The sequence below is a fragment of the Schizosaccharomyces osmophilus genome, chromosome 2, assembly GCF_027921745.1.
Source record: "Schizosaccharomyces osmophilus chromosome 2, complete sequence".
Lineage (NCBI taxonomy): Eukaryota > Fungi > Ascomycota > Schizosaccharomycetes > Schizosaccharomycetales > Schizosaccharomycetaceae > Schizosaccharomyces > Schizosaccharomyces osmophilus.
In genome coordinates, this window is record NC_079239.1 from 930,437 (window position 1) to 955,562 (window position 25,126).

General features: G+C 39.1%; 11 protein-coding genes, 1 long non-coding RNA gene and 2 other non-coding genes across 14 annotated transcripts; 6 read left to right on the top strand and 8 right to left on the bottom strand.

Annotated features, from left to right (window-relative positions):
- Nucleotides 1-70: 70 nt before the first annotated feature.
- Nucleotides 71-850, bottom strand: SOMG_02940 (mitochondrial calcium uniporter regulator; the record flags this gene model as incomplete). Its single annotated transcript, XM_056181731.1, has 3 exons — nucleotides 71-113; nucleotides 183-569; nucleotides 615-850. 3 exons carry the CDS (start codon nucleotides 848-850, stop codon nucleotides 71-73), a joined length of 666 nt encoding a protein of 221 aa, XP_056038613.1.
- A 125-nt stretch (nucleotides 851-975) lies between these two features.
- On the bottom strand, nucleotides 976-1,674 carry SOMG_02941 (SPAC2C4.08-like, conserved protein; the record flags this gene model as incomplete). Its single annotated transcript, XM_056181732.1, has 1 exon — nucleotides 976-1,674. One exon carries the CDS (start codon nucleotides 1,672-1,674, stop codon nucleotides 976-978), a length of 699 nt encoding a protein of 232 aa, XP_056038614.1.
- Nucleotides 1,675-2,816: 1,142 nt separating this feature from the next.
- dis32 (3'-5'-exoribonuclease activity Dis3L2) lies at nucleotides 2,817-5,687 on the top strand (the record flags this gene model as incomplete). Its single annotated transcript, XM_056181733.1, has 1 exon — nucleotides 2,817-5,687. One exon carries the CDS (start codon nucleotides 2,817-2,819, stop codon nucleotides 5,685-5,687), a length of 2,871 nt encoding a protein of 956 aa, XP_056038611.1.
- Nucleotides 5,688-6,084: 397 nt separating this feature from the next.
- On the top strand, nucleotides 6,085-7,612 carry rcm1 (rRNA (cytosine-5-)-methyltransferase Rcm1; the record flags this gene model as incomplete). Its single annotated transcript, XM_056183869.1, has 3 exons — nucleotides 6,085-6,220; nucleotides 6,270-6,328; nucleotides 6,380-7,612. 3 exons carry the CDS (start codon nucleotides 6,085-6,087, stop codon nucleotides 7,610-7,612), a joined length of 1,428 nt encoding a protein of 475 aa, XP_056037719.1.
- Nucleotides 7,613-8,160: 548 nt separating this feature from the next.
- Nucleotides 8,161-8,387, bottom strand: srp7. The gene has a single exon (XR_008803715.1). It is a non-coding gene; the product is annotated as a 7SL signal recognition particle component (long non-coding RNA).
- An 885-nt stretch (nucleotides 8,388-9,272) lies between these two features.
- On the bottom strand, nucleotides 9,273-9,762 carry cor1 (cornichon family protein; the record flags this gene model as incomplete). Its single annotated transcript, XM_056181734.1, has 2 exons — nucleotides 9,273-9,553; nucleotides 9,642-9,762. The coding sequence occupies 2 exons, from the start codon at nucleotides 9,760-9,762 to the stop codon at nucleotides 9,273-9,275; spliced, it is 402 nt and encodes a 133-aa protein (XP_056038612.1).
- A 1,051-nt stretch (nucleotides 9,763-10,813) lies between these two features.
- aim29 (DUF2340, C2orf76-like protein) lies at nucleotides 10,814-11,185 on the top strand (the record flags this gene model as incomplete). Its single annotated transcript, XM_056181735.1, has 1 exon — nucleotides 10,814-11,185. One exon carries the CDS (start codon nucleotides 10,814-10,816, stop codon nucleotides 11,183-11,185), a length of 372 nt encoding a protein of 123 aa, XP_056038609.1.
- Nucleotides 11,186-11,621: 436 nt separating this feature from the next.
- SOMG_20133 lies at nucleotides 11,622-11,693 on the bottom strand. The gene has a single exon. It is a non-coding gene; the product is annotated as a tRNA-Met (tRNA).
- Nucleotides 11,694-11,697: 4 nt separating this feature from the next.
- Nucleotides 11,698-11,790, bottom strand: SOMG_20134. Its single transcript is given in 2 exon segments — nucleotides 11,698-11,742; nucleotides 11,754-11,790. It is a non-coding gene; the product is annotated as a tRNA-Ser (tRNA).
- Nucleotides 11,791-12,494: 704 nt separating this feature from the next.
- Nucleotides 12,495-15,632, bottom strand: tef3 (translation elongation factor eEF3; the record flags this gene model as incomplete). Its single annotated transcript, XM_056181736.1, has 1 exon — nucleotides 12,495-15,632. One exon carries the CDS (start codon nucleotides 15,630-15,632, stop codon nucleotides 12,495-12,497), a length of 3,138 nt encoding a protein of 1,045 aa, XP_056038610.1.
- Nucleotides 15,633-16,432: 800 nt separating this feature from the next.
- Nucleotides 16,433-19,816, top strand: mto1 (gamma tubulin complex linker Mto1; the record flags this gene model as incomplete). The annotated part of the gene is made up of 1 exon (XM_056181737.1): nucleotides 16,433-19,816. The coding sequence occupies one exon, from the start codon at nucleotides 16,433-16,435 to the stop codon at nucleotides 19,814-19,816; it is 3,384 nt and encodes a 1,127-aa protein (XP_056038607.1).
- A 444-nt stretch (nucleotides 19,817-20,260) lies between these two features.
- On the top strand, nucleotides 20,261-22,336 carry mug27 (meiosis specific serine/threonine protein kinase (NDR family) Mug27/Slk1; the record flags this gene model as incomplete). The annotated part of the gene is made up of 3 exons (XM_056181738.1): nucleotides 20,261-20,983; nucleotides 21,022-21,471; nucleotides 21,518-22,336. 3 exons carry the CDS (start codon nucleotides 20,261-20,263, stop codon nucleotides 22,334-22,336), a joined length of 1,992 nt encoding a protein of 663 aa, XP_056038608.1.
- A 2,119-nt stretch (nucleotides 22,337-24,455) lies between these two features.
- On the top strand, nucleotides 24,456-24,755 carry dad5 (DASH complex subunit Dad5; the record flags this gene model as incomplete). Its single annotated transcript, XM_056181739.1, has 1 exon — nucleotides 24,456-24,755. One exon carries the CDS (start codon nucleotides 24,456-24,458, stop codon nucleotides 24,753-24,755), a length of 300 nt encoding a protein of 99 aa, XP_056038605.1.
- Nucleotides 24,756-24,771: 16 nt separating this feature from the next.
- On the bottom strand, nucleotides 24,772-25,098 carry SOMG_02949 (uncharacterized protein; the record flags this gene model as incomplete). The annotated part of the gene is made up of 2 exons (XM_056181740.1): nucleotides 24,772-24,777; nucleotides 24,913-25,098. The coding sequence occupies 2 exons, from the start codon at nucleotides 25,096-25,098 to the stop codon at nucleotides 24,772-24,774; spliced, it is 192 nt and encodes a 63-aa protein (XP_056038606.1).
- Between the last annotated feature and the right edge of the window lie 28 nt (nucleotides 25,099-25,126).

The window sequence follows — 25,126 nt, forward strand, 5'->3', positions numbered from 1 at the left end:
ATGTATACTGAAAGCTGCATGTGAAAACCAACGCAGTGCAAATTATTAGGGGGAAGTTAAATCTACAGCATTAAATGATTAAACGAGCATATGCGAGAAGTAAAGCACCCGATCTAGAAATGGTTAATGTACTTAATTTTCAAAAAATCTTCAGACTAGGAATGAAGATCAGCTTTTCATACCCTGTAACAATTCCCAACAACCATTGAAGAGTCTGTGTTTTATACGTGGCTAACTGGGTTCGAAAATTTGACATTTCCGTATCTATTTCCGCAGACAATTCTCGAAGTTTAAGCTCCTGCAAAGAAGCTTCATCATAGTGATTTAAACGCTCAATGCTCAATTGCAACCTAGCTTCTGCTGTCGAATTGTTAAGCTGGTCACGGAAGGATGTTCTCAAACGTTCAATGTCTGAAAATAATTGTCCCGCTTGGGCATGCAAAGCGGCCATTTCCTGACGTTCAATACTTTGTAACTCACTGCGCAAATGAGCAAAATCGACCTTTTGTTGATACATGACCCGGTCTTGTTGTTCTTTCGTCACCAAATATCCACTCATCTTTTTATGGCTAAGGACAGTTAGAATCTTGCCTTTTCGCCCTCATTTTACTTACGAATCTGCGTAAATTTTAGAAATGGTCTTCGTAAATATTTCTGCATTTTTCTTCTGGATGCCGACCTCCTGTAAGCCACGAATAAAACCTAATGTATTGAATCCATGATACAATCTTCGCGGTATAAATAAAGGAGTATTCGACTTTATAAATGAAGGACTGAATAAGCAAGGATTTGAAAAATTAGGAACAGGTGAAATTTTTGAACAAATTGGATATCTTGAAAGGATGCGCATTAGAAGTGAATTGGCAGAGTCTAGGGAGGTTTGGTCGCATTGGAAAAAAGGAAAGAAAAGCTATTCTCATAAAGAGAGATCAGCAAACATGTTTAAAAGATAATAAAGGATAGAAGAAGAATTGATTAAATTTCAATGGGCATATCTCGAAACATGGAGGCGTCGAAAGCAGCAACCATGAGTTGCAAAGCATCAGACGTATACTTGGAATCATTTCCTGCGTTGTGAAGACAGAATGGAGGTATATTTAACATTTTTAACATATTTCGAAGACCTACATACATTTCGGAAAGGTTCAAACCGAGCTTGGATGCTTCAAAATAGGAAAATATGTTCTGCGTATCCAACGTTATGACTTTAGAAGGGATAGTAACGCCCAAAAGTTGCAAATATCTTAGTTCATTAGGAATTCCATGGGCGACTAGAATTATACTCGGAATCTGAAGTATTTCGTTTAGTTTTTCCCGGAGTACTGCCTTTGTCAGAAAAAGGGACTGTCCAAACCGAAAGTTGTCTACTTCATCAGGAACATACTTTCCATTTCGAAGATGTGAATGATTCGTAAGACGATAGTGGAACGATTGCCATTGATCGCTTACTCTAGTCGTGATCCCAGCTTCCGTTATGATTCTATGATCCCGTTCGTATGCTTCGAAATCCACCACCATGAAATTCCACCTTTTGTCTGCAATTGTTTCAAAAGCTAACTTTGCCTCTCTTTTCATTTTCAGTTCATATGCATGTTTTCTTTCTCTCTCCTTTAATGGTCTGTCTGCTCCAAGCGTTCCTTTTCCTTGTCCCTTCGCCATGTGTATGATGTCCATTAGTTGATCCTATGGATTAAAGAAACTGATGTACTTGTCGATTTCTATACTCAAGAAGCTTCTGTTATCATTAAAGGACTAAAAAATGAATAAATATTTGGAAGGTAACGGTGTCTTCGTATAATTTTGTGACCTAAATGGTACTTGAAGGCCATAAACAAATGAAAACAAGGAAAGGATAAAACTTCGTTTTCAATTGAGAACTTAAAAGAAGACTGAATCCTAAAAATATTTTGTTAGTTGGTTTGCTAGCTTGGCTATGTCTTCTATATCAGCAGGGTCAATTGCTATGAAACAGTCAGTTCAGTTAAAGAACAATTTTGCAAATTTGAACATATTCTTTTTTGGAAAAATGGATATTTGGAGGGTACGCATAGCGATCACGGTGTACTGAAACATACATGTCGTTCCTGAACAACGAATTTGAACTGAAACATACCAAATAAAAGAAAATTAATGTTTCATTACTAAGTCACCACGTTTGTGCACCTTCACACACATCCGTATTTCGTGTTTATGCTTCTTCAATTTCAGAATTCCATTAGAGAGGACATTTTGAGAGTAAAATGAGAGAATCAATTTATTTTCATTTTTGGACACCTTAATTTTTTAAAGAAGCATCTTATAAAAGATAAAGTAAGCAATTTGAACTCGAAATCGCTTTATGTTTATTAAGACACCTCAATATAAAGTTGAGGAAGATCAAACAATAGTTTAAAAAACTCGAATTAAGAGTCGAATTAAGAGAAAACGAAGCAAGGAAATGAGTTTACTGATACTTGAATTCATTTGTTTAATCTTTGCATCGAGAACTTAGAATACTCGAGGCTTTTTACTTGGTGTTCCGCAAGGACTATCGAGGCCATGGAGAGAATGAATTAGAATAAATTAATTGTAAATTCAGGAACATTCCCTACACATAGACCTAGTCGGTAACTCCTTGCAAAGACAATTCTCTTGAGATCACGGAGCTGACATTGTGATATTTAATTTGCTATTATAGCTAGTTTCTTAAATATAAAGGAAAAGAGCTACATTCTGTAATTACGGTAAAAAAAACGTTCACGCGTAATAAATGTGAAAGCAGGTTCAACAAATTCCTCTACTTATCCTTTCGCCAAGTACATTCAACACCAAACACAATGCGAAAATTAACTAATTCCAAAGAGAAAGAGGATAAAAAACATTTAAAATCAAAAAGCAATACAAACAAACAGACACAACATAAAAAACCGGCGAAGATGAAAGAAGAATTGACATCGACAGAAAAAGAACAAACGTCAGACAAGCCCACGATGGGTTTAGGTGCTGGTTTGCTGGAAAAGGTTAAGGATATAGTCTATAAATCGGATCCATCTGACTTTAAAAAGCCAAATAATAAGAAAAAACCCGCATCCAACAAGCAATCAGAGAAGCCTTTTGGTAAAAAGCCTGATTCGAAAGAGAAAATATCATCATCTTCCAAGACTCCTCCTTCTAATGAAAATAAAGGAGACATACAAAAAAAACCCAACGAAAAAGAATATAAAACTGCAAGATCTAAAAAGCAGAAGGAGAAGACACCAAAACCAAAAACACCATCTGCAACGACGGATGAAAATGCTTTAACGAAACCTAAAAGTTCGAAGGAAAAGCGGTCAAAGAAGAACAAGGATGATAAAGAGGCTGTTTCTGAGGAAAATGAAAGCAAAGAGTCTCAACGGCCAGCTTCCACAAAAAAAAACGACAAGAGCGCGAGACGAAAGCAGGTTTACGAAAAGTACTACACTCGTCAAGAAGTAATTGAAGGCTTAAATTCAGGAAAGTTATTCAAAGGAGTTCTACGTATTCTTGACAACCATCGAAGTGCGTTTGTTTGTATGGAAGATCGGTCCGATTTCTACATTGATGGCCCTATTGCTCGGAATCGTGCTCTGCACAACGATGTAGTTGTCGTTGAACCAATTCAAGGTAAGAAGGAAAATAGCAATAGTGATGAACACAACATGAGCTCTAATGAGGATCAGCCTATGGCGAACGAAGACGGAGACCTATCCGAAACTGAACAGCAGCTTGAATCGTTGGAATTAAATGAAGAACCTGCACCGAAGGTTGACAATCCAAAGTCTTGCGCAAAGGTTGTCTCTATTGAAAAACGAAATTTAGTAAACACGATCATTGGTATTATTCGTCCTCCTGGATGGTCAATATCAAACCACGAAAATGTTTCCACCAAGAGTGATTTTGCAGTCTTCATACCGAAAGACAAGCGTATGCCATTTATTACTATACACAAGAATGATTTGGGTGATCTGAAGGTTCACGATTGGATCGAAAACATTCTAAACCATAAGTCAACGTTATTCGCTGCTAGGATTTTGAGATGGTCCACTTATTCACGATATCCGATGGGAGTTTTGAAAGAAGAACTAGGTTCTGTAACGAATGTAGAAGATTATACAAACGCATTACTCTTAGAAAATGGGATTTCCAGTGAGCCTTTTAGCCGTGAAGTACTAGAATGTTTGCCAGCTGAGGATTGGAGAATCACAGAGGAAGAATTAGCGAAGCGACGAGATTTTCGAAATGACATCGTCATAACTATAGATCCTGATACAGCTAAAGATCTGGATGATGCTGTTTCCTGTAAATATTTGGGTAATGGGACTTATGAACTTGGTGTCCATATTGCTGATGTGGGTCATTTTATGAAGCCAGATACTCCTCTTGATACGGAGGCTGCTTCTCGAGCCACGACCTTCTATCTTGTGCAAAAGGCAATCCCCATGTTACCCTCATTACTATGTGAGCGTTTATGTTCGTTGAATCCCCAAGTAGAGCGACTTGCATTTAGTGTTACTTGGAAGATGAATAAGGACGGTAAAGAGGTCGGTGAACGCTGGTTTGGTAAAAGTGTCATTAAGACGTGTTCCCGGCTTGCTTATGGCGAGGCACAAAACATCATAGAGGGAAAGTCTTGGGCCGAAGGTGTTGGCAAACCTATAGGAGGAAACCATTCTGCGAAAGATGTGGAGGAAATTATAATGGTGCTTTGCGAAATCTCAAGAAAGTTGCGGGCACAAAGATTCGCAAAAGGAGCTGTGGAAATTAATTCTACAGAACTAAAATTTCAGTTGAATGAATATGGATTGCCAGACATGTGTGAAGTATATGAGCAAAAAGAAGCGAATCACTTGATTGAAGAGTTCATGTTACTCGCGAATCGGTCAGTTGCAGAAAAGATAAGTAATTCATTTCCTGCGAACGCTTTGTTACGTCGACACGCAAGTCCTAAAGAAAAACAAATTAATGATTTTTGCAAGTTTATGGAAGGATTGAAGTTTAACTTTGATGCTTCCTCTTCCTCTTCCTTTAATGACTCAATGAATCGATTAAGAAGTTTCTTCAATCCTGACTTGGTGGAGCTTTTCGAGAATATGGCTGTACGTTCTCTTAATCGTGCTGAATACTTTTGTACGGGTGATTTTCCTGAGCGCAGTGATTGGCATCATTACGCACTTTCTTTTAACCATTATACACACTTCACTTCACCCATCCGAAGATATCCGGATGTGATTGTCCATCGTTTGTTAGAAAACGCATTAAAGCAAAAGTCACCTAATTTGTCCAAGAAGGTGTGTTCAAAGCATGCGGAGCATAGCAACGAACAACGCGATAAAGCAAACACTGTTCAAGAGGATAGTCAGCAACTGTTCTTATCTGTATTCATTTCGGAGTATTGTAAAAAACATGGTGTATCTTCCATGCCTGTTACGGCTTTTGCGACAAGAATTCAAGATCGTTCAATTGACGTTTATGTCTCTCAATACGGAATTTCTAATCGAGTAGAACTACAAAACGGAAACAATATAAAGAGCTATAGGATATTACCGGATGACACAGCTGTAATCATTAAGAAGCAAGACGACTCGGAGACAAAGATTTCTTTGACAGATAAGTTTCAGGTGTACATGTATTCTGATTACAGTCGTACCTTTTTTTCAGTCCGCTGTTCGTTATTTCCGAAAACGTAATGTTTTATTTGGATACAAAGACAAGTTGAGCAAGTGCTAATGGGCAAGTATGACAATGATTTTTGTTTATTCATTCTTTTTCAGCTTCAACTTAATGAATTTATTGTTAAAAGTACAAAATGTGCTGTCTATGTTTGACGATGAAAGCGACGTTTGACGATTTCCGTTGCATGTGTTATGTCCAGTCATTTATGCATTTGGCTCAATAAAGAATCAAATGGAAATACCTTTTTTTTCCTTTAGTTTATGAATACTTTTTTTAAGACAGAAAAAATTATTTCAATATGAATGAATACCTAATTTTATTTTAGTTGGAAGTAACAGTTTAGCCGTTACCTATTATAAGCTGGTTCATCTTTAAGACATGGTCTTTTCTCTGAAGTGTAGAAACGAGGACATGGATTTTTATATTCATGCTGCTACGATTCTTGATGATTTAAGTCAGAGAAAAGGTTCTATTAAGCAACTCGTATTTAATTCAAAGAAGCATGATCCTAAACGGACGTACGCGCTGGTCTGCGAGACTTTAAAATGTAAATAAAAGCAAATGAAGTTTTAGCAGGTGTCTAACAAAAAAAACAGATAAACATGTTTTGGACGAAGTTATACAATGTGCAAAGCTACCGGATTTAGAGAAAAAGGTAAACAAAACGAGCTGAGCTGTTTGGATGCTTACCAGGAAAACGATATAGATAAAAAAAAACCTTGTAAGGGTTTTGGTACATGATTTATTGATGTCAAAGCGTGGAATAAGTGCATCGACGGGCTCGATAAAAGAAGCGATTTTGCAACACAAGACTCGGTTGAATGCAGAGTTTGTAAAGCTGAAAATCCGCAACAAAGTAAAGTCGCACGAAGAGTTAGCATTGAAGAACCCAGTTACTATCCCTCGTTGGGTTCGGATAAATACAGTTAAAGCGACGAAAGAAGAAGTACTTAAGCAATTGGCACTGACCCAGGTGTCTTCTCTAAAAGAAGTGGGACCAGGAAAATATTACATGGATGAAATTATAGATAACTTAATTGCACTTGACAGTGAAATTTCCTTGACCAACGAAAGTTGCTACCAGGATGGAAAGATTATTATTCAAGACAAAGCTTCGTGTATCCCTGCAGCGATTTTGGGGAATCAGCGACAAACAAAAGTAGGAGACATCATTGACGGATGTGCGGCTCCTGGTAACAAGACAACTCATTTGGCAGCTTTGTTTCCCACTGCAAAAATATTTGCTTTTGAGCGGGACGGTCAGCGAGTGCAAACACTTCAGAAAATGGTAAACATATCCGGGGTGCAGAATGTTGAAATTATACATGGAGATTTTACTCGGAGTGATCCAATGGACTCTAAATTTGCAAATGTCACGCATATTTTGCTAGACCCATCCTGTTCCGGGTCGGGAATTGTTAGTCGTCAGGACTTTTTGCTTGAAGAGTCCGAACAAGACGTAGTGGAAGATGTAAGCCGGTTGGAAAACCTGTGTAGTTTTCAATCTACCATTTTGAAGCATGCATTGCAGTTCCCCGAATCCCGTTACGTTACATATTCTACATGCTCTGTACACCGGCTTGAAAACGAGCAAGTCGTTTGCGATGTTTTGTCGCAAAATCCACAATGGAAATGCAACACCTTGGAAAATACATTCCCCCAATGGGAAGATCGTGGCATTCCAGAATACTGCACAGACCCCACGATGGCAAAGTCAATGATTCGTTGTGTTCCTGGGAAATTTGGAACGATTGGATTTTTTGTTTGCAACTTGTATCACCCGGGACGTGCAGGAAATTTGTCGGAGAAAGACATTTCGAATGCAGTAGACAACAATGCCAAACGGAAAAGAAAGAATAAAAAGAAGAAAAGCACCAAGAGAAAAAAGGAAAAGAAGCTGGAAGTAGCTGAGAGTTCTACCACAGATGCTACTGTCTAAAAGCCAAATTTGTTAGTCTCAGATGCTAGCTAGCAAGAAACAATGTTATCTAGGGGCTCAATTTATGAAAACGAAAGTTTCAAGTGTATGGGAAAGAATGTTTGGTGTCCGATATAGAAATATGTAACCATATAGTTAACACAAGAGTTCCTCCCCTTTCGTCTTCTCTACTATTATCGTAAGTCAATTTGTTTTAGGATGGAACAGCGAAACCAGTTTTGTTAATGAGTAAAATTTGAACATCTGGTTTTCTTCTTTTTGTAAAACTAATGTGAGTAAGCACTGCACTCCACCTATGGATTGCACTACCAAATGTTGCTACAAATTTCGCATGTCTTTGCTATATCTTACATGCTCCATATAGTCATTCATTCACGGATGGCCATCATACTCAAGACTAATTTTACGTTACATAGGACCAAAATCAAAATCTAGACATAAATGTAGATATAAAGAAGATTTGAATAGAAAATAAAAAAAAAAACATAATAATAAAAAGCAAAATGTTAAAGAATTGAGAAATTGTCTGTTCAGTCAGGCTTCGTCGAACATCCTGTGAAGGTGAATCCCATCGCAATCGCACTGCCCAGGACCCGGGCGTGGTGTGCGTTGTTGCCAACCTCCACCGGTACACCACGGTTTCATTGCCATCTCCGCCGGAGACTCCTCTCCGGGAAGTTATGGCAAATCGAGGGATCGAAAGCGAGACTCGAACCCATGACCACAGGATACTCCACTATGAAGCTCTCAACTGTTCAGACAGAGCCATTACAGCTAGATATATAGTTTTTTATACCCTTATATAGTGCATGAAAATTAGAATGCAAGTCGTAAATGGACAATTCACTGAGGATGACCAGGCAGGATGGAAAAAAAAGTTCCTTTTTGTTATGTTTCGGTCTAAAAAGAAAAAGTTACATTTCAAATTAAAAGGAAAAGCTGAATAGACTACGCATTTTTCCTCTTGAAACATAAAGGTTTCTTTTTGATTATTTCTCCTACTACTTTATTCAATATGAACATAGCATTCATCATATATCTTGACTTCTAAAGAATTGTAGAAAGCAGGAACCAATGGAACGAGAACATTCGGAAATGAGCCATTTCTACTTGACAATTGCATTTTTCTATGTTCCATTTCAATGTGTTTGCTCAAAAAGACTACTTCACAACTATAAGAAAAAATTTTTATACAAATGTACATCGAAACAAGAATGCTGTTTTACTTGAAATTGAACATAATTGGGTTTTCGTAAAACGGGGAGGGCATGTATTACAAAGAGAGAAGAGGAATTAAAAGTATTTTATTTCCATCAAAGACGTGACATTGGGGAGATAAAGAAACGTGAATCAAGTCCATCTTTGAAGCACTTGCTTGTCTATCAGCAAAACATCCGTGTTGAAACAGCACAACAAGTACAAAAGGTCATTAGGGAATATAAACATCATTTACCTTTTTTAAATGAAAGGAGAACAAGCCTAGACATCAAAAAAGATAATAATGACAATAGGACATTGATTTAAACAACGTACAAAGCGAAGGGTAGAGGGAAAAAAGGGAAACACTAAAAATTTCGAAAGTTCGAAAGCAAGGATCTAACCAGAGTACAAGACTTGAACTATCGTTCCGTTAGGTATTGCCTGGAAATATACGGGTTTTTTAATCCACAAGGCGGCTAACAAACATGAACAAGTAAGTGAAGAAGAGAATAGAGAACCAGGCTAGCTTGATGAAGGAACGTTTTTGTCGATCGGATACATCCTTGAAAATAGTAGTAGAGTCGTGGAGATGGTTATGGGTTACATATAATTGAACATTCCAAAGCATCATAGGAAGGTTGAAGATGAAGCATACCCAGGCTCCCGAAAATAATAGAAGAACAGAGCTAATGGCGTGCAACAACATTTCAGGAATAACATAGTAATTCAATTTTCGAGACACTGGAAAGAAAAAATGTTAGTTATCCGATAAGAGAAGCAGAAACGAATGCGACTGGTGGAAACAAGTCAGCAGCCATCCTATACTTACAGTCAATAGGATTAATAAAGTCATCCTTTAAATCCGAATACATGACAGTAAAGTACATGTGCAACATGATGCTCGCACAAGTCATCATTAACGACGTAAAGTAGATCCATGGAGAAGTCATTTTGAGAATATTTGAAAAGAACAAAAGAAGTAAACAATCCTGAAATTACAAATAATAACAAAGGAACCCAAACAACTTTTTCGTTTGGAGAGGAGGAAGAGAAGGGGAATTTATCTGTTTGTCATAGAAACTCGTCAAACTAGTCGTACACATGAACCTGGGTTCGAGTCTCGGTCTCAACAAAATAAACAAACCATAGGAAAAGAAATTAAAAGTCTTGAATTTGTAATGTTTGAATAAAAAAGATAAAGAAATTGAAGACTTTTAGAATCAAAGCTGCAGACGTTCATAGTCTGATACGCCTGGCGCCTGGTACCATGGAGCCTGGGTGGAAAAATAAAGAGGTAGGCTGCTAGTTCAAGGATGTCTTTTGTTTGCAATAAGCGTCAAATGGGAACTTCAAATTGCGCGACAAGTCGTAAAAAGAATAAGTCCATTTAATTTCTTTCCGTTGAAAAGGCCTTCGTAATAGTGCGATATTTCACACATTGGAAAACGAAATATTTCATTGTTTTCCTCATTTAACGCTAGGCTTGAAAAAAGCGATTGTTACATCGCAAAAGAACGAACCTGATTCTCCTTTTGTTTACGTCCACGATAAAATGAATCGGACGACAGGAGACAGCTATTTATTCCTATAAAGTTGTAATGAATCTTTGAAAGAGAGATGAAACCGCTAAAGTGGTCTCCTATTTTGCATAGTAAACTTATACCAAGGAAAAATCTAGGAACGAGGCATTTTCATAAGCAAAGCCAACTCTTTTTCTCTTATTCAACTTTTGATCATCTCAAAAAAAGAAATAAAATAGAATAAATTGAAATACAAATAGAAAATAGGAAAAAATAAAAAATAAAAAAATACATAAAAGGACAGTCCACCATAAACAACGTCTCCCCCATCACTCTCCCACTTTTTCTTCGCAAATCCAAACGGGAGTTTGCAAGAGAAATTTAATATTGCTTACTAGGAAAACATTTCATTGCGAATTTGCTTAATTTTCAGGACCTCATTTTGAAGTTGAATATCTTTCCATAAACTGAAAACAGAACGATGGCTATTATAACAATTCGTGTAATTCGAAACTTTGAATATCGTACGCTTAAGAATGTAGTCTTTCACGACATAGATTTGTCTACAACGACCGTCGGCCAGCTTAAGAAGATTATCCAAAATCGTATTCAAACGGATTCCGCTCTCAAGATTTATCGTACAACCCATTTTGACACTTTGAAAATTTATGTGAAGGCCCAACAGCACAAGACTCAGAATTTGGCCATCAACTTGGATCATGATGATTGGATTCTTACAGACGATCACCAAACCCTGGCTTTCAGCGGAATTGAAAACGAAACTGAACTATCCTATTTTAATTTGGAAGCCTACCGTGTGTATCAAGCGAATCCTGTTCAAAAATGGATGTAAGGAAACAACTAGCCAACAAAAAATTTGTTGGTGGTCATGAAACATGGAGTTATACGTTATAAGCTTGGAATTGTTGTATCTTTCATCCTCTATATCTTACCATAGCGCACCTGGATTCTTGAAATCAGCTGTAATGGGAACCCACAGAATTCGCATATTCCTCTATGTAGGAAACCGCCGTTCATCAAGCAGTTCGCTGTCCGCCAAAGGAAGGAAAAAAAAAGGAACAAGGTACATAGAAATAAGAGAGTACTCACATTAAATTTCGTACAGTTTGTCTCATTCGGATCTTTCATCTTCTTTTATTGGTATTGTACATCGTAGCAACCCATAGAACCATACACCTTTTCACCGATCTCGAGAGTCGATTGCAACGACGAAAACCGTTCTTTTTGAGTGAGCGACAAAAAATGAAAAAGATCAAAAACAAAAAGAATTGCGCGGCCAGGTTTCGATCCTGGGACCTACGGGTTATGAGCCCGTCGGAGTTCCACTCTCCTACCGCGCACTTTCGTCAGCAGCAGGATTTGAACCTGCGAGCGCAATGCGCATTAGATAGCTCGAATAGTTCAAGTCTAACTCCTTAACCACTCGGACATACTGACTGTTGTTATATTCATACAAGTTATAGTATATTTATATATATATTCTAAAAACTTTGTTAGAGCGAGAATTCGTTTGTTTGTTTACAAAAAGGAATTCCTCAAAAAATAAAAATAAAATAAAATAAAGAGAGCAAGAGCAAGAGCAAGGATCGTAAAACAAAATGCACATCTCTCTCTCGTACAGCTTTTAATTTTTGGAAAAACCATCAAAATGGAGGTTGCTTTTCATACAAAGGCAATGAAATGATTTCAATCACATTCAAATACCAAATAGAGATGCATCGCAAATACAAACAGAAAGCATGTATCTGCACTTTTCAAGCAGAAAAAACAAACATACGTCAATTCAAGAACAATTTACACTTTCGAATGTCTATAACAATCACTGAATGATGGCAGTGTAATCTGCTTCCTTTAGTACATGAATCCTAGTATTAATTACTATTCGCCCGCAACTTCAAATCGAAAACATCCTTCCTACTAAGGGCCCCAATTCATCCACTACTCACCGTCAAAACTCTTACATTCGTCTACCATACCTTATAGCTACTCATCCATTATTTACATCAACATCTCGTATTTTCAGCAGGAAACTCCAAATTAATTCCTAGCTATCCAATAGTTTACTAACTATCATCTAATTAATCAAAACCGTAATAAAACAACCTAAATGCCCGCAAAGATTATCGTATGCATGAGTCAATTTAGAGCTCATCATCACTGACTTCAAAGCCAGCCTTACGACGAGCCATACGCTCCTTCTTCTTCTTACGGAGCTCAGCACCAGTGAGCTTCGTGGGCTTCTTAGCCTTTTCGATCTTGTTACCGAAGGCATCGAAGGTATCACCCTCATCCTTTTCTTGGATGCGAGGACCAGAACCTTGACCTTGGACCCAGTTGTGACCAGAAGGAGTCATCTTACCATGGTTGACGGCCCAGACTTCCTCAGTCAAACCTTCAGTGAACTCACGGGAGTGAGTAACTAAGACAACACCACCACCGAAGCTCTTAAGACCCTTAGAAAGGGCACCAAGAGAGTCACGGTCAAGATAGTTGGTGGGTTCGTCAAGGACGATAACGTGAGGACGCAACCAGGTGCAAGCAGCCAAAACAAGCTTGACCTTTTGACCACCAGAAAGACCCTTCACACGGGAGTGAGAAACCAATTCAGGTTCAAGACCCAAAAGACCACAGTGTTCTTCAATCTCCTTACGAACCAAAGGACGGAATTGTCCACTCTTCAAGGCTTCAGCACGGTCAACTTCAGCAACCATCTTAGAGTGGCTTTCCATAATTTCACCACGGGGCAACCAAGCGTTGTCGGAAGACATCATGGGAATCCAGCGTTCACTCTTCATACCAATGTTCTCACCAACAGTGAAAGAGCACTCGTATTCGTAAGAGTTCTTAAGCTTTCTACGGCTGTGGATACCCAAAATCTTACGAGCAGTACCTTCAATCTTGAAGATTCTGTTCTTCATGGCTTCCTCATCAGATTCGTTAATGACACGGGAAGCCTTGTCCATAGCTTCCAAATCTTCACCAGATTGGAAACGCCATTGGATGTATTCGGAAGGAGACTTGTCGGGATGAAGACCAAGGTGAGCGAAAGCAGCTTGGGCAACGTAGGCGATACGACAGTTCTCGTGTTGGTAGATGTCACCAGTGGTGGGTAACAATTCACCAGTAAGGACCTTAATCAAGGTAGATTTACCAGCACCGTTGGGGCCAATGACAGCAATACGAGAAGAAAGAGAAACTTGGAAAGAAATGTCAATCAATTGAGGTTGAGAGGTACCTGGGTATTGGAAAGACATGTTGTTAACCTTGACAATAGCACGTTGCTTGGTCTTGACACCTTCCAAGTAACCGGGCTCGGGGAACCTGAATTCCATTTCGGAAGCACCCAATTCGTAGTAAGACTTGGCAGAAGGGACCTTTTGAACAAATTCAGACATGTTACCAATGTACTTACGGAGCTTGAAACGCTCGTAGTGAATGATGGATTGAACAACGTGGTCCAAGAAACCAGAGTCGTGAGAGACAATGATGGAAGAAACGTTCTTTTGACTGGTCAAGAAGTTTTCTAACCAAGCAACGTTCACAACATCAAGATGGTTGGTGGGTTCGTCAAGCAAAAGAATGTCAGGGTTCTTGAACATGGCACGAGTAAGAGCCAACTTCATCTTCCAACCACCAGAAAGAGCGCCAATGGGCTTTTCGATGAGCTCGTCAGTGAAAGAGTTCTCCTTCAAAGCCTTAACGACGTCATCACTGTTCTTGATGGTAACATTAGGGTCAGACATGATGAAGCCGACAGAAGGAGTATCAGCCTCAGACTCGTCAATGTCGTGTTCGACGTAGACGGTACGGAGGTGAGTAGGGAAACCTTCAACTTGACCGTTGACAATGGCACGCATGAGAGTGGACTTACCAGAGCCGTTAGGACCGCAGAGACCATAGCGACGTCCACGCTTAAGACGAAGACGAGTACGGTTAAGAAGAATCTTAGCACCATAAGCAAGAGAGAACTCACAGTTGCAAAGATCTTCACCCTCTTCTTCCTCTTCAAGGTGAGCACCACGTCCAGGGATCTTGGCAATGGAGCGAGCACGAAGGTCTTCAACGATGGCTTGGACGTTGACTTCAGGAACGAAGGCAGCGACGAAGGGAGCAACGGTGAGCATCCAGGATTCAGCGTCGCTGTCCTTTTCTTCAACGAGCTGAGCAGCAACAGCGGCGGCATACTTAGCGATGACCTCCTCGTGGTGAGGAACCTTCTTGTCACCGAGAACAGCCTTCAAAGTCTCACTGCAAACTTCAGGGTTGGCAGCAGTGGAGACTTCAGGGATTTTACCATCGACGACGTTACCAACACGTTCCAAGGTAGTAACGGCACGTTCAACGACGGAACGACATTCAGGATCACCAATGGTGTCCTTAATGTGGTACAAGCCGGGCAAGAGTTTAGGCAAGAAAGGAGCAACGACTTGGGGGTCCTCGACAAGCTTGGACATGTTGTCAATAATGACGGAAGCCTTACGCTTGATAGGGGTAGAACGCTCGTTCAAACCACGAGCCAACAAGGGGACCATGATAGACAAGGTAGGGGCTTGAACTTCGGTAACGAAAGTAGTAGCACCCAAAGAGTGGACAGTCTCAGGGACCTCCTCAGGATGAGCAATACAGTTGATAAGCTCGGGAATGAAACGGTCAATATCAGCGTTGGCAATCAAGGTACAGACCTTAGTCATGGTTTCTCTGGCTTGCTTTTTGATTTCACCCTTAGTATCCCACATAGATTCGGAAACAACGGGGATAATAGCGGGAAGAGAGTATGAAAGTTGAGAAGGGGAGGTCTCAACGAGAAGGTCCAAGAGTTGCAAAGAGTTCATCTTCTCAGTCCATTTACCAGTGTTGTGGATAGATTCGAGAATGATTGGAACGGTAGCCTTTACAGCATAAGGAGAGGTGCTACGAAGAACGGCGCGAGAAGCGTTGATGGCAGCGTCTCTGACACTCATTTGCTTGTCGGCAACCTTTTCGACAACAGCAGGCAAAAGTTCAACCAAGTAAGGTTCAACATCAGCAGCAACGTTGGGGTAGTTGGCGACGGCCTCGATACCCTTCAAAACCCGTTCGACAATCTTCTTGTCCTTAAGTTGCTTTTCAATGTGCTTGAAAACCAAAGCAGGGGCATCTTGCTCCTCAATGGGTCCGTTGACAAAGGATGCAAGGGCCGAAGCGGCGTCAGCCTCCTGTGCGGTATCGCACACGGTAAGGTTATTCAACAACTCGTCAAGAGTTTTGACTGACTGCTTATTCTCACTCTTTGCAGACATCCTGGGAGTTGGTTGTTGGTAAGATGGAGGGTGGTTATTTGTATATGAATCAAAATTGAATGTCAAATTTACGGAAAACAAAACAAACAGTCACAATACAGAGATGAATGAAAAGATCAATTTTAATGTATAATTAAAGCGTTCTTTGGATGTGACTGTCTTTTGTTTCGTCCCTTTTTGGTGGTGGCAAGTGGTCGCTTCTGAAAGGCAAATTTGTAGGGACTAAAGTGGGCGGCGATTTTTGTTGTTTAGTTTTGATTAAGCGATAGGAATTGGAATCCAGTATAGTATATTAGTGTATCATGAAGCATTGCCTAAGTAAACAAAAAACAAATAATTCATGGAAAATTTACAACAATCATTATTTATTTTTTAGTTTATGAGATTGTATATCGAAAGGTATTTTCACGTTTGTCAGGTAATACCTCTCTTGTCGTATTGGATGTACAAGTTTTCTAGTATTTTTGCTTTAAGCCTGGAACTCAAAGCTTTCGAAATGCTCTACTTGTTTTAGCAAAACGGTTTTTCTTAGTACTTGAAAACAATATTTAATTTTCTACTTATGCTTTTCTTTCGTTTCTCGAAGATGGAAATGTTCTTGTTCACATCCACCGTTAGTATCGTATCGTACACCTCATGAGAAAGAAATCAACACAGACAACACCTTTTCTACCTCATAAAAATATTGTTTATAATCCAGTTTTCAACCAAAATTAAATTAAAAACACACAAAGATAAGAAATAGTCCATGTTGATGTTTAATTTTTGATATAGGAACGATTTACCTCTCTATAGTGACTATGGAGGAACGTTCATCAAACTCAGACGAGAATGATGCCAAATTCCTTCACCTTTTAGCCGACGATTTTTCTGGTCTGTCTTTAAACGATGAAGAAGTTGCTATTTTACGTTCCCATCTTCGCTATCGAAAGAATTCACATAGCTCTAATAGTGAACACAATCAAGCAGGGTCAGATTCCAATGTGCATACAAAGGAGGAAAAAGGAAAAGAAAACATTTCATTTGACGAAAATATCAAACCAAGTTTCGATCAGGTAGAAGAGTCGACACTTTCTAAACCCCTTTACCATAAGGAAGAAGCTGAATCTAGTTTACAGGAACATCATAGAGAATTTGATCATTTTTTATCATCTCCTTCATCAGGAAATGTTTCTTCTACGCCCAACAAACAGGTTCAAAACAACGCTCCTTTAACTCCCTTATCCTTGATCTCCAAAGGGATTTCTTTAAATAGCGACGATGAAACGGATACGGACGAACAACTGTCCCCAGTGCTTACGGCAAAGAAAGCTTATGGGGACTTGAACTATCCTTCAACTTTGTATCATTCGGATGACGATTCTTCTAGTGAATCATTCCCTCGTGAACAGGTAATCCTTAGCGATGATTTGGAACACGAGAATCATCAAAAGCCCGGATACCTTACTCCCATTAAAGAAGAAAATTCCTCAGCGTACTCGTCGCGAATCCCAGATACTACGGGTTTGAGCCGAAAAATCTCTGACATATCCATCCCTGCATCTGCAATGAAAGAGTTGGAAGAGAAAAAGAGCCTTCTAAGTAAAGAGTTCCGAGATGCTCCACCAGGTGCCTCTTTGACTTTAAAAGAACAAGCGAACGTTATAGACAATCTTCGTAAAGAAGCATTTGGCCTTAAGCTGAAATGTTTTTTCTTGTATGACCAACTAAACAAATTTCACGACTCTGAGGTTCAAGATATAATGAAGCAAAATATAGACTTGAAAACTGTTACATTACAAATGCAGCGTGCAGTGGCTAGTTATGAAAAGAAGATATCTTCATATGAAAATAAGCCCTCTACTGCTTCATCAGATGCTCTACAGTCGAAATTGTTTGATTTGGAAAAAAAAAATTCAGAAACTCTTTCCGAATTACAGTCTACGAAAAAGGCACTGATTAAACTTGAAAAAGAACGGCAGAAACAACTGAATCCTGTATATGATGCTTATCATGGTAATGAGCAGAGTACTCTTTCTTCTTTATTGGATTGCGAGCGTCGTGAAAAAGAAAGCTTGTTACACGAAGTTGACTCTTTGCGTAGCTTGCTTGCTCAAAAAAGTCAGATTCAACCGCGGACATCTGATGAAAGGGTTATACTGAGTTTGCAGCGTACTAATGATCTTTTGAGGAAAGATCTTGGTGCACAGAATGAAGCCTTTCTATTCCAGATGGAGGAGAAGGACAAGCTTATGCAAGAAATGGAAGAGCTTCGAAGTAATCTTGATGCCGCAAAGCTGAATGCAGTAGCTGAAGCTGAAGCAAGTAAAAATGAAATATGGGATTTAATGATGGCTTGCAAGATGAAAACACAAGAGCAAGCGGTTGAACTTAGCCAACTTTATAAGCAGTTGGAGGAAATTGAATATGATTGCGAAAATAAACTCGTCAAAATGGAACAGCAATGGAAAGATGATGTAGATCAACTACAGCAATATGTGGAGGAGCTTACTCAAGATTTACACACTGCAAAAGACGAGTTGACCAAATCCGCCAATGACTCCCAAGCATACGAGCGAGCTCTAGATGATTTACGAAGAGGAACTGAAGCAGAAATCAATCATTTTGACAAAACAGTACGTGAAAATGAAGAAAGTATTGGTTTGTTCAAAGAAGAGATTGAGAAATTAACTGACGAGCTTTCACACCTTTCTGAAAGCTATAATGAAAAGTCAAATGAATTGAAGGTTTCTGAAAATAAGGTCGCAAACTTACGACAAAAATTAGAAGGCTCAAGTATGCTGTCCTCAGAAATAAACGCTCTAAATAGTCAATTGGAAAATTCCAATAATCTATGGCAATCAGCAACTGAAGAAAAAGATTCATTAAAAGAAAAGTTAGAATCCATGCATGCTCAAATTGAGGGCATGAAATGTCACAATTTGGAGTCGAACAAAAAGGAAAGTGAGCTGCAAAAGCAAGTTGAGAAATTAATAACGGAAATTGATAATCTGAAACACTCACAGGAAGATGAAGGTAAAGAGATTTATACTTTATCTACCCAGTTAGAAGAAAAGAAACATGAGTTGAGTACAGTTGCCCAAGAAAAGGCGACAATTATGAAAACTCTAGAAACACTAGAAAACCGCTATACTGTTTTGCAAAGTAGCTTTTCGTCACTTCAGAGTGCTATTTTAGAAACATTTGACAAGAAAGTTGAGCATTGTTCCGCTGAGTTACTTGTTCGACAGGTGAAAAAATTAAAGGATGAAAGCAAACGATTAAGTGTTGAAATAGAGAAGTCCACTCGGCAGTTTAGCAGAAATGAACAAATAATCAGAGAAAGGGAAGCTTCTATGGAGTCTATTCAATCTGAGAAGAAAGAACTAAAAGCCTTACTTGACTCGGAGCGCCGGTCAAAGAAAGTAATGCAATCTGAGCTCGACGCGTTGAACTTGCAGAACACTCGTCGTAGTCTCAGCAATTCTTCGAATCCATCTGATCGATCTCAATCTAGGGAATTCAAACTTCTTCAGAATTCCGAAAAGCGCTTAAAAGACCAAATAGACGAAAGAAATAATCTCATAAAGACAGTCATTGGCCGTTTGATTCAATTATCTGCATCTAATATGATAAGTGGAAGTAGCAGTCCTGATGCTTTAACGACATTTTCAAGTATGAGTCAGGCAATGCATGGTCAGCTTAAGGACTTAGAAAAGTTTGTTCACGGATTTAGAAAGAAGTGTAAAACTATGGAACGAGACTTTAAAATTGAAATTGGTAGACTTGATACCAACCTGGAGGCTCGAAGCAAAAAGCTTAGTCAGTTGGAAGAACGTTTCCGATTGATGAATGTCTCAACTTTAGGACCCCGACCCGCTTCTCCCATGTCTTCAAAAAAAGCAATCACTAACACGGAGTTACCAGATAGCAAGAAATCTTCGCCTGACAGGTCCGCAGTACAACGTGGCATCACCGCATTGAAACGCGACGCTGAAGGGATGAGCCATATTTGGCAATTGAGGTTACGTGAAATGGAGTTTCAACTTAAAGCTGAGCAAGAAGGCCGTAAACGTGATAAGTTAGGGGCTCGAGAACGTCTTCAAGATTTAGTCAAGCAAAATCGAAGCCTTTCTCAGCAAATCACGTTTGATAAAAATCCACAACGTACTAATTCAGTTTCGTCGCATGAAACAGAGACCTAATAAAGTCTTAGGACATTCATTCTTTTATTGTTTTTATGGTTTATTTTCTTTTTTTTTCGTTCTCTTTCAAATATTGTATATTTAGACTTAATAATATTGTAGAATGGGCTTTATACTGCTTACTTCATTCGGTTTTAATTCTTAAATGGAGAGGATAAGGGAGGTACAATTATGATACTAAAATCGAGGTTTAATTGTAGTTAAAGTAGCTTATGAAAATACTAATCCTTCATAGTCAACACAAATACAGAGGTGCTTGAGATGTGTGCCGTATCTCTCAATACTTCATATCATTCAGAAAGTAATCATTAAGAATGATATGTTTGTTTTGTTTACCATTGTTTGGATATCATAACATTACACCAGCTTTGTTTGTTTACGTTTTGATGATTGATAAATCTCAGTTAATTGAAGAAAGAAAAATGTTCCAGCTTCACTGCAACTATGAAAAGAAGTAAAGAAGCAGCTCATAATTATGGCATTGATGACTATAAAACAGGAAATCTGAAGGGTCCAATGTTAAATAGCTATGACAAAGAGCTTAAAAATCCATTCTCTAATCAGCTAAGGGAGGTTGGCAAAAATAAATCAATAAGGAAGAAAAAGAGAGAATATCAAAATGAAATTCAAGGGAACCCTTTTGCCAATTCTAATTTACGAGATAATGATCAAGAAAATGTTCTACCCAGTGTGTCATCTTTAAGTCACGACAAGACCAATGTAACTGATGAGAAAGGGAAACCGTATTCAAAAAGGACAGTGAGATTAGGTACGATACGATATCAGTTGCTACGGCCTAGTCAAGTGGAAGTATTGAGCCGACCGGAGGTTGCACGAAAAAGAGTAGCTTGTCAACTCTACTTTCTTAACCATTATATTTCATTTATAGATTACCATAAATTACGAAAAGAGCGTTTAAACCAGTTTGCTCAATGCAGTCAGGATTTAAAAGCTTCAAAACAAAAAAGATTATGGAAAGAGCACTGCGGACGAGAACGAGCCTTTTTAAGGAAACAAAGGACTAAAGTTCAAAACAATCATTTTGATTTACTCGTAAAACTTGGACAAGGCGGTTATGGGTCTGTTTGGTTAGCCAAGAAGAAAGATACCCATGAATTTGTAGCATTGAAAATGATGAAAAAAGCAGTTTTACAACAAATGGGTGAAGTAAGTGTCCTCTGAAATTAACTTCTAACTTGAATTAGGTACGGCACATCTTAACCGAGAGAGATGTTTTGACAAACACAAATTCTGAATGGCTTACCAAACTGTTTTACGCCTTCCAAGATCAAAGTTGTGTATACTTGGCGATGGAATATGTACCAGGAGGAGACTTTCGAACATATTTAGCCATGCACGGGTTGCTTCGTGAAAGACAGATTCGATTTTATCTAGCCGAGATGTTTATGGCAGTCAATGAAGTCCATAAATTAGGCTATACACATAGAGATTTGAAGCCAGAAAATTTCTTAATTGACAAAAATGGGCATTTAAAGTTGGGGGACTTTGGACTCAGTACAGGACTTGTGAACAGTGCCCAAATCCGAAAGCTTAGAAAAAACCTTGCGATTGCAGAGGCTCCAAAAAATGCCTATTTAACACAGCGGCAACGGAAAAACATATACAAAGCTTTTTTAGAGAGGAATGGATACCGGGTATGAAGCAATGCAACTAGAAATGGTCTAACAGTATATCCTTTAGGCAAATTCGATTGTCGGATCTCCTGAATATATGGCTCCGGAGGTAATCTATGGAAATGGTTATGACAAAACTGTAGATTATTGGTCTCTGGGGTGCATTCTGTATGAATGCGCTGCAGGTTATCCACCATTTTCCGGGGCGACAACCCAAGAGACATGGACGAATCTCTATTTTTGGAAAGATGTTTTGCAAAGACCGGAAAAAAGCAGGAATGATCAGTATGACAAGTCGGCCGTTTGTATTTCAGACAATGCTTGGTCATTTATTTTAAAATGCCTAGGTGAGCCGGAGATGCGATTTCAAAGTATGTCGGAAGTTCAAAAGCATCCATACTTTTCAAAGATTCATTGGAATCATTTGAGGAGTCACGGAAGGCCACCGTTTATACCTCATTTGAGCGATCAATTGGATACATCGCATTTTGATGATTTTTCAAACGAAGCGGTTATGGAAGCATATAAAGATGTCTACGATAAGCAAAGGATGATGGAAGAAAAAATGCGCAAGTGCCATGGATTCGTCAACCAGCGTCCCTTCCAAGGGTTTACGTATAAGCATCGTACTAGTCAGTTAAAGCCAGCCAAGCAAGAAGAAGGAAACGAGTGGAAAAAGAAGCGCGAGAGTAAGCCAAAGAAAAAAAAGACGAAGGATCGTGTGTACAGGAATGAATTGGCTGCTTTGTCTAATTCATCATCCGAAGCCGTTCCCTTGTATCATGAGCTGAAAGCGGAGAAGAAAAGACAAGGTGGAAGGCAGAAATTGCATCCAAATGATTATTTGAGGAGGAAGGAAAAGGATTACTATGAAGTTTTGTTTTGAAATTTCATTGTGGAGAATCTTTTGAGAGAGAGAGAGACAGACAAATATGTACCGCTTTCAAGGTTTCAAAAGAAATAGTATCTTCGAAAGAACAGAAAATCGAAATGAAAAACAGTAATTATTCATTAAATAAAGACATCTGTGCATATTTTTCCATTTTGTATTTTAGCTTAGCGATTTTAAAACAAGATAAAGTGTTGCGAAATCGCAAAGTACCGTGCAAGTATGACATGGACCCGGGGTAGTAGAACGCGGGGTCGCAAAAATTGAAAAATCGGCCTTTTGAGAGACTATTTGGAGTAGGATAGGATAGGATATACAGAAGAATGTTTAATAAAAAAAAAGGGAAGCATTGCCTGTAGATGTATTCCGGAAAAGCGAGAACTGTCGTAATAGAAAGCAAGGGTAGGTTTGCTCGATGTTTATTAAAGAACAGCATGGTAAGCATTCACGGTAGGTGCAGGAAAAGAGTTTTGCATTGGAGGAGATTCAATGAATGATATTGAATGGCATGGCTGACTGTTGATGGACATTGACAGAGAGGAAGAGAAACGGGAACGTCTTTCGACGATTGAATAAAAAGTCGACCAACGACTTTTTTCATCTAAATAGTCCGTCCAACTGTTTTAATTTTCTGATCGAACCTCTTCTCCATCTCCATCTCCATCTCCATGATCAAACAATCCAAAAGTGGTTGCACGACATTCTATCATTTCCTCGGTAGGATTATATGCTCTTGGTTGCATTGTAATTTTCAGGTCACTGATGTGATATCCATTCTACTAGATAGCGAAGACAGAGAGAGAGAGAGAGAGAGAGGAAGAGAAGCTCCTCTCGTCAAAAGCAGCAGGACGATGATTCTTACACGTCCACTGAATCATATTTTCATTTATTCCCATTGAAACCGTCTATGGGCTGCATGCTTCCAAGGCAACGTTGCGATGCAATTGGGGTATGAAGAGGCCAAACAAAGCAAGGCGAAAAGCCCAATCCCAAGCCCAAGCCCAACAAAGAAACATGGAGTCGAATTCGAAAAGGAAGAAAAAGAGGATGATAGTAAACAAAGACAAAAGAAGCGAATGTGTTTTGGAGGAGCAAGAGCGCATACCATGACGAAAGAAGCAATTGGTTTGGGTCGAAACTCAAGACGTAAACGAGATAAGATATTGCATACTTTTCATCGACAAACATAGGTTGGAAACGACTTCTAATGGAGCCTTTTTATGGTTGTATCAGAAAGAAACATAAAACATGAGAAAAGAAATTTTAATTTTGAATTTTGAACTATGAATTTTGGAACTTATCGTTGACAATGACAATGGATAATGGGTTGGGTCTTGTGGAAGAAAAAACGGCAATCATCGCCGCCGTCGTCGCCGCCTCCATTGTCATCAGCAAGATATGGAAACCAAGATATTGCTTTTGAAAGAACAAAAGCATGTCATCCATTATTGGAGAAGAGAACCTTTTTGGTGTGGTTAGAATTTGAATGAGGAATGATAATTGCAATCATTAGGGAATAGATTAGCCATAGAGGGTCGGAATATAAATTTCGTTACGACTCTTCACATCATTTCTCCAAGCACAATCCAAGACGAAGGGAGACACCAAGAGAGAGAACAACACCTAGAAAAAGTGGGAGAGACCATGGTGGGTTAGATAGCCGTAATCTAAGGATGACTTTTTGTGAGTATAAAAGAGAAAGGATCGCCTGTTCATGGACGCAAGGGCTGACCAAAGAGAGATGTTACAAAACATGGTAAAAGAGAAGGAATAAAAGAAAATAAAATGGTTTTCTTTTCAATTGTTATTGTCTTGTAAGGAGATTTATTGGAGGTACATTTTACTTTTCCAATTCCAACTTTCATCCTTCTCTCTCTCTCTCTCTCTTCCTTTCTGCTTCTACTACTACTACTACTACTACCAGCACCATTCCTCTTACCGGATAGCGAGGTACACCGAGTTGTCTACACTAACCCTGTCTTCGCTGAACTACGGTACAGTACGTTATACCCACCAACACACCACGGAATTCTACGGTATAGGATTTGTTATTCTTTTGAAGAGCAGCTACTCTCTCCCATCCTCTCCGTTTGTTTACATTTTCTTGATTTCCACAATGCGTCGTTCTACGATCGTTCCAACCATTACCAATACGACGGGAAACGTTCCTTCAGCAAATTCGCACAACAATTTCGCTCCTTCGCCAAACCAAATCAAAGCCGTCCAAATGAATCATCTTGCTGACCAGCTGTCCCAATTACAGGCCAATTTGTCCCATTTAGAGAATCATGTTCATGTCACGGCCATTCAAGCCGAAGCTATTCGACGTATGGGTGCTCTTCAAGCTTCTTTGTTGATGGCTTCTGGTCGTGTCCTGTCGGAATCCAATACGACTTTTCGTCAAGAGGAAAAGTGAATCATGGGGGTTGTGTTTATCGCTTATTTATTTTTCTTTTTTCTTTTTTGTTTCCACACATTCCCACACATACTCCCTCTCACATATTCTACTCTCTACCTACATACTCCCTCTCGTTCCTCCGCCCTCCTCACTTAACCTCACAAACCTCTCTTACCACACTTCTCTCCACCACCTTATCCCAAATTTCCTTACCAGTGTGTTCCCTCCACATTCTCTCCCAGCCAACACGGGAAACCGGCAAGACCAATAGATCGGAGACGAAAGACTCACGTTCCTTATCTCCACGCAAAATATTCTCATCCTTGTTTATCTCCCTTTCCTTAGAATTTGAATCTGTCATTTCTTTTGCATGGCATCGTAATTATCAA